This window comes from Chaetura pelagica, unplaced genomic scaffold (genome assembly GCF_000747805.2).
Source record: "Chaetura pelagica isolate M959 unplaced genomic scaffold, ChaPel_1.0 scaffold516, whole genome shotgun sequence".
NCBI lineage: Eukaryota > Metazoa > Chordata > Aves > Apodiformes > Apodidae > Chaetura > Chaetura pelagica.
Window position 1 is genome coordinate 439,361 of NW_009953654.1, and position 7,594 is coordinate 446,954.

General features: G+C 51.8%; 1 protein-coding gene across 1 annotated transcript in view; it reads right to left on the reverse strand.

The window, feature by feature from the left end:
- RNF43 (ring finger protein 43) overlaps positions 1-7,390 on the reverse strand; it is a 16,048-nt gene extending 8,658 nt beyond the window's left edge. The window contains exons 1-6 of the mRNA XM_010000219.1: positions 7,115-7,390; positions 2,853-2,927; positions 2,137-2,268; positions 1,392-1,493; positions 764-919; positions 105-213 (exon numbers count right to left, since the gene is read on the reverse strand). Of these exons, the coding sequence (XP_009998521.1) occupies positions 105-213; positions 764-919; positions 1,392-1,493; positions 2,137-2,268; positions 2,853-2,927; positions 7,115-7,390 (850 nt within the window). The remainder of the gene's footprint in view (positions 1-104; positions 214-763; positions 920-1,391; positions 1,494-2,136; positions 2,269-2,852; positions 2,928-7,114) is intronic.
- Positions 7,391-7,594: the final 204 nt, after the last annotated feature.

Sequence of the window (7,594 nt, forward strand, 5' to 3'; positions counted from 1 at the left end):
CTTCAACTGTACATCACCAAAGGGCACATCACCAAAGACCTTTTGGGCACAACCCCTGCACCCAATCCAATCCCTGGCCAGGAAATGCTGTGTCTGAGCCCTACCTCTGGGTAGAATATTGAACATGCAAAGTGGACACGTGTGGTGCTGCTGTAGCCAGGGGTCAACACACTCCTGGTGAAACTCATGGGAGCATGAGATGATCCGCAGTTCCTAGAGAGAGGCAGAGAGAAGTGTGAGCAAGAACTGTGCCCTGAGACTTGGATGGGTCCTTCTTGATGGAAGAACGAGTCTTGCAGGATGGAAGGATGTCTAACGGTGAGCAACCTGCAGCCCAGCTTTGCATGGAGGCTGTACAGCAGCCTGGCAGCTCTGGTTCTGCTTGCTGCATCCAGCTCTAAGATGTGAATGTCCTGAGAGGTGTACCCCTTGGGACGGGGTGTTTCAGGGTGCTTTGGAGAAGCAAACCCCATTTTTGCCCTGTTGTTTCACCATGGATGTATTATGGCCATTTTACCCTTCAGCAATAGCTGGAGACCCGTCTTCACAGAGTCTGAATCTGCAGGCAAGTGGCTTCAGCAGGGGCAGTGCTTTTTTGGCCAAGGGGCAGGTAGACCTCCAACCACGCCAGTCCTTTCCCAGCCCTCAGGAGTTGCTGAAAGAAACACCCCAAGGGCCTCCCACCCCTGCCAGACCACTCAGCTCCCCTGGCAGCTCCCACCTGCCTGCAGCTGGGGAGCTCAGACCTGTGCCCACAACCTACCTGGCCCTCGCTGAACTCCTCCAGGCAGATGGCACAGACTGGGGCTGAGCTGCAGCTGCTGCCCGAGTCCCAGCGCGACGCCTGCCGGCACCTGGGCTGGTACCTCCGCGTGGCCAGCCGCCCGATGGCCTGCAGGGTCTGCTGCTGCAGGGAGTCCTGCAGGGAGAAAGAGGCTTGAAGGATGCCCAGCATTTCCCTGCCACACTTCTCATAGCCCTTCCCATCTCCAAGTGGGGTTATCAGGGATATATTCATTTCCAGAGGTTATTTTTTGTCCAACCTGGCTTAGGCAGAGTAGGCCTTGTCACCAGCTGGAGATGTCTGGCCCTAAGCATTCAAAATCACTCAGCAGGACTGAATTTTTGAGCCCCAAAAGCTTTCTATAGGACAAATGGGACATTCTCACATCTGGAAATATATCTGACTCTGGAAAGATGATGATTTAATTTGTTAGTTTCTATGAAAAATGCTCAATCTCTCTATCAATACAGACAACACTGCTAAAATCAGGAGCTTGTGGGCCACCTCCAGAGCTTTGGGTGCTGGGACAAGCTCTGCAAGGTGCTGGGACAGCAGTGCCAGTGGTGGCAGGAGGAGAACAGCCACATCTGCTCTGTGAGATTCCTACCTGAGTCCTGTTCAGCTGGCACTTTGTGCGGACAACAAAAATCAAAATGATGACGACCACAGTGCTGACCACCGTGAGAAGAATCCACACATCGTAGTCTGGCTGTTGGATAAAACAGGAAAGAACTTATACTTGTGTGACAGGGGTGGGAATTAGAGGCTAGGCAGGGAAATCCTGATCTCTTCCTGACCACCAGCCTTTGAAAGATGATCCTTGGCCAAGCTTCACCTCCTTGGTCTTTACAGGTAAAAAGTCTTCAGTCTTTTCTGCAAGCAGGAATGGAATTTCTCTGTCTTGCAGGATCTCAGCTCCCCACAGGCCATGGTCTCATTCCCCTCCCTGGAGGTGTTCAAGGCAGGTTGGATGAGGCTTTGTGTAGACTGCTCTAGTGGCAGGTGTTCCTGCTCATAGCAGGGAGGTTGGAACCTGATGATCTTTAAGGTCCCTTCCAACTTTCACCATTCTATAGTTCTATGATAAAGTAGCTTAAGATGAGAAAATCAAGCCTTGGTCTCACCTGAAGAGACAAGGAATCCCCTTACCTCACTCCTGATGTTTAAGCAAAATAAACTAAAGAAGCTGAAAGAGTTTTGAGCCTTTATTTGCAGCACATCAGTCTGAACGCTGCAGACAGGCAGGTCCTGCAAAGGGCTGCAATCTCAGCATCTTTCAGAATGTCCTGTTCTACCACACAGCAGCTCAGGAGACAGGATAGAAAAGGCAGCAAGAATGGTGTGTGTCTCACCCAAGCTGGTGGCTCCTTGACCTCTATCTTCACATGGGCCTCTCTGTTCTTGTTCACGACACCCATGAGAAGCTCAGCATCATGGCCCCTGATCAGAACCACAGGCTGACTCAGACCTCGAGGCTTTCTCAACTGTAAAGAAACAAACACAGTGAGAGGTGGTCCAGAACAGTCTGAAACATGGACTATCTCAGCCCCCCAGGCACATCTGGTTCCATCCAATAAATCTTGCACACAGTTTAAAGACTTTTGCATAAACAACAGCAGTGTTGGTGGAAAGGACCTCTGGAGGTCTCTAGACCAATGTTAAATTTGCAGTAGGAGTATGACCAAAAGCACAGCAGGGTGGCTGTGACTGGCTTGAAAACTCAATAAATCATCTTTCCCCTAATGTACCCCAGGGCTGTCTGAACTGGGTGGGATCAGGTATTCTGTGAATTCCCAAGAGGAAGCATCCAGCTCCTGGCAGAAAAGCTCAGTTGACCAGACAATGCCCTTTAAGAGCAGCAAGGTGCTGTTTGCAGCTGCTGTGTGGAGATGTGGCCATGGAGTGAGCACAGGCGTCTGGGTGAGCTGGGTGACCATCAAAGCCAGCCTGTGGTATCTTCCTGGGACCTCCTGCTGGCCGGTGGTGGCTGGTGGGTCCTGACCTGGGCACATGTTGGGATGGGCCAGGGGCACTGTGGTTTAGTTGATAACATCAATTGGGTTTGTACCTGATCAGCAGCGCTTTCATCATCAGTGATGTCAAAAAGGATTGCGCGGGCTCCACGCTCCCCTGCCAGCTTTGCCTGTCCAAAAGAACACAAGCTTCAGTGAACATTTTCTATTGTATCACTGTGTTAACATCTACCATCTGGATATGTACTTGCCACCTTGGCTCTTCACAGGAGAAAGAAGCATTTGCTGCTTAACTTGAGAAAGTACTTTACACCCTGGTTTCTGTACTTGTGTTGAGCTGCAGGGCCTGCTCGTGCTAGAGTTCTGTGGTTCATGGAGGGTTTCTCCCTATAGTTGTGGAGTCAAACCAGTTGGTGGGCTTAAACCGAAAAACCTACACATCAGACTCCCCAGATGTCTGTGTCATGTGCTCTTTGCTTCAGTGATGGATCTACTGGGGAGGGATCTGCAGCCTCATGAACCCTGCAGCCTTCCTGTCCCAGGCAAGCAGAAACCTCTGCAGGGCCCCACTTCCCACCACGGCCGCACCAGCCCTAGGCTGGCCATGGGCCTGGCTCTCCTTGGCCCCTCCATCCTCTTCTCTCAAGTGAATAATGACAGGACCAGAGGAAATGGCCTGAAGTTGCACCAGGGGAGATTTAGACTGGATATTAGAATGAATTTCTTTACCCAAAGAGTGGTTGGACACTGGAACAGGCTGCCCAGGGAGGTGGTGGAGTCACCATCCCTGGAAGTGTTTCAAAGAAACAGATGTGGTGCTGAGGGACGTGATTTAAGCACTGAATGGGTAGATTAGGTTATGGGTGGTTGATTTAGGTTATGGTTGGATTTGATGATCTTCAAGGTGCTTTCCAACCAGGATGATTCTATGATTCTATGATTTCCAGGAGGGAGAAGCTCAGGTGATGCTTGGGCTGAAGGTCAGGTTGAGGATTAGGAGTGGGTTGGCTTTGCACAGCCCGTGCTCTGAGATCCACCCCAATGAGGATTCGTGCCACCTCGGCACCTTGTGGGGTCACCTGTGTCCTCCCACCAGGCCCCTGGAGCCCTGCAGGCAGGCAGAGGCAGCCTCTTGTGCAAGGGAGCCACGGGAACGTGAGCAAAGTGCAGGGCTGGGCCCGGGAACTCCGGCGGAGCCCTTTGATCCGCGCGTCCCGCGGCCTGTGCAAACAGGAGCGGCCGCTCCCGGAGCTGCTCCCCGGCCGCGCCAAACACCCCCGCCTTGCAGGCACAGCAGGGGAAGGCAGGTGCAGCTCACAGTTAACCACAGAACCACAGAATCACCAGAGTGGGAAAAGACCTTTAGGATCATCAAGCCCAGCCTATGACCAACACCCCCACATCTCCAGACCAGGGCACCAAGTGCCACCTCCAGCCTTGCCTTGAACACCTCCAGGGATGGTGCCTCCACCACTGCCCTGGGCAGCCCATCCCAGTGTCTGATCACCCTCTCCATGAGGAAGTGCTTCCTGACATCCAACCTAAACCTCCCCTGGAGCAGCTTCAGACCAGGTCCTCTCATCCTGTCATTAGTTGCCTGGTAAAAGAGCCCAACCCCACCTGATCACAACCTCCCTTCAGATGGTTGTAGAGAGCGAGAAGGTCCCTCCTGAGTCTCCTCCAGCCTAAACAATCCCAGCTCCCTCCGCCTATCCCTATAAGACTTTCCCTCTTCAGATCCTAAGCAACCTCTTGAGATGCAGCAGTAGTCAGGATATCCAGCTCTGAGCACCCCAGCTCTGCTTCTTGCTTGTACAGTTCGTGGGATGCCAGAACAGAGATGTGATCAGCCAGGTCATCCCTTCTGGAGAGGTGCCCTCCTGCTTCATCCCTTGCTGGCAGGTGCTGGTCACCCTTCCCACCCCTTGTCAGGGAGAAGCTGAGTGCCAGAGGTGGGTGCCTGGGTCTGGGGACAGGGACGTGGTGATGGTTGGGAAGACCCCAGAGACAGGGCTGAAGGCTCAGAGCTGCTGATAGGATTTGACACTCTTGGGATTCGTATATCAGATGGGGAGCTGGAAGAGTGGGATCAGAGGCTGGGACAGGGATCAGAGACTGGGGTCCTGCCAGGGATCAAAGGAGCCTCAGCATTTGCCAGCACCAAAGATGAAACAGGACTTTCAGGTAGTGACTTCCACCCGCTGGAGCCAGTCAAGCTTTGATGAACACTAAACAGCTCTACAGAGATTTTATCCTGCTAGAGACACTGATGATGGGGAAACGAACCACTGAGACTGAACAAGTGACTCTTCGCAACATCTTTGACACTCCTGTGGCAAAGGACACAACTTCTGTCCAAGCACTAAATGGATAGATTAGGTTATGGTTGGACTTGATGATCTTCAAGGTGCTTTCCAACCAGGATGATTCTGTGATTCTATGTGATTCTGTGATCCCTGTGCAGACCTTCCTGGACTCAGTAACACACTGGTACATCCTGTTCTGTGACCAGAGACTCACAGATTAAGGACAAAACTAGCAAAACAGTTTTTACATGTTTTAGATTCTTAAGTGGAAGATGAGCCTTTGAAGCTGCTCTTTCCTCCTGTTCAAGATCCTCAAGATCCTGCTCAAGATCAAGATCAAGTAGCTGCACTGGCCAAACCAGTCATTGCTGCTCCCACCCCCAGCATCCTACCCTGGGAGATGTGGCAGCCTGGGACCACCAGGAGAGTTGGATTATGCAGATGTGCTCCCTAAGGCACCTGCAGAGCCCTTGCTCTCATGTCTCTCACAAGCTGCTCTTTATCCCACCCTTCTCGTGCACCAAGAACACACAGAGGTGGGACCAGGCCCTTTTCCAGATGTGGGGTAGCTAGTAGCTGGTTGATAACCCCAGCACACTGGCTTGGGCTAACACCTGGCATCAGCTCCAGCTTGTTCAGCCTGGAGAAGAAAAGGGTCCAGGGAAACCTTAGAGCACCTTCCAGTGCCTGAAGGGGCTCCAGGAAAGCTGGGGAAGGACTTTTGACCAAGCGCATGTAGCAAGAGGACAAGGGTTTTAAACTAGAATAGGGGAGATTTAGATTAGACATTAGAAGGAAATTCTTCACTATCAGAGTGGTGAGACAGTGGCCTAGATTGCCCAGAAAAGCTGTGGCTGCCCCATCCCTGGCAGTGTTGAAGGGCAGGTTGGATGGGGCTTGGAGCAACCTGGGCTGGTGGGAGGTGTCCCTGCCTATGCAGGGGGTTGGAAGGTTCCTTCAAACCCAGACCATTCCATGATTCTATGATCCCTTTTCTTGCTTTTGTTGCCACAGCCTCTAAGGAAAGAAAAACTGCAGCACAGGAACAACTGCTTGGTGCATGTTTTGCCTGTCCCCTTCAGCTGAGTTACAGGAAGGACAGAAAAGGACACTGTCCCCATGACCAGCATGTCACTACCACCAGAAAGCAGTCAACAGAGGTGGCATCTCCTTCATGCAAGCTGAATAAAGACAGGAAGAGCTAAACAAAGGTTTTTTTTCATGTTTGTACAGTGCTTGTGGAACAGTGGACACAGTTCTCCAGCACTGGAGAAAAAGCTCATGTTATCTTTATCCATGCAACTTTATCAGAGACACAAGATTTTAAGGCTTAAAATTACCCTCCTTCCTACCCAACTTCCTTATTACCAGAGGATTGTACCAGAGGTCCCATCTTTTGGCACAGTATCTGCTGTTTCGCCAAGGTACCTCTTTCACAGGAACCCTGGGCTGAAGATCTGTGAGATCTTCCATCCCTTTGTAGGGTGGATGGTGGCCCACGAAGTTCAAGAGTCACATCCCACCACTAGTTCCTCTGGTTTGCATTTGTCTGGATTGCTCAGCACTGATTCTTCAGGTGCCTCCTCCAGTGAAGTATTACAGTATTCTCTTTAAAGACAGGACCACAGAAGATGTTTTCTGTGCCCATGTTTTCCCACAGGACAGAGAACAAAGAGAAACACAACCCCCCTCAACACACCAGCAAGCAAGGAGAGGCTGCAGAGCAGAAGGCGTATGAGGCTACCAGGGAGTAAAACCTAGAAGATGCTGGGGAAACGTCTGAGCTGTCTCGGAGCAGTCAGAGCAGGGAAATCTCCACCCCTTTTATCGTGCCAGGCAATCTCAAAACCAGGAGGGATGGGCACTGGGGATGGCTGGCAGAGCATCCCACCCAGGGACCCCTTCTGCGAAGGAACCTGCTCGATCCTTGTCCCTTCCTCCATCTTCCAATAGCTCTTTCCTACCCTTCTGCCTCATCCTGCTCTCACTCTTTCCTGCACCAGGGGTTTCACTTCCCAGGTTGGTGCCATTGGGGGCATTTTTGCACCTACCTTGTTAGCCAGCGACAGGCAAGGGTTGGGATCCCGATCTGGCTGTTCCAGCTTGACAATGGTGATGAATCCCGACTCGGTGTGTTCATCCTCACTGGTGTTGCACAGGGACAGTGGGTGTGACTGCAGGACAAAAGCAAAGGGAAACTCAGATCTTGGGGTCCAGGACTGCAAAGGGTGACTCGAGCCCACCACAAATTCTGTGCTGTAAGAAACTGCCCAGAGGATATAGGACACCCCTGTGGTAGACATCACCACCACTTTGACATCCCACATCCCTGTCTGAGTGTCTCTGAGGCTCTGAACACCAGAAGAAGCAACATACTGTCGAAGTTTTGGTCCACCAGGAGAATGTCCCAGAGAAAGGTGGAATTTCTACCTTTCTGGCGGCTGTGCTCAGGTCTGACTTTGTCCCAGGCACAGAAATGCAAAGCCAGAGCAGCCTGTGAGACCACAGCACTTGATTCCTGGGACAGAGCA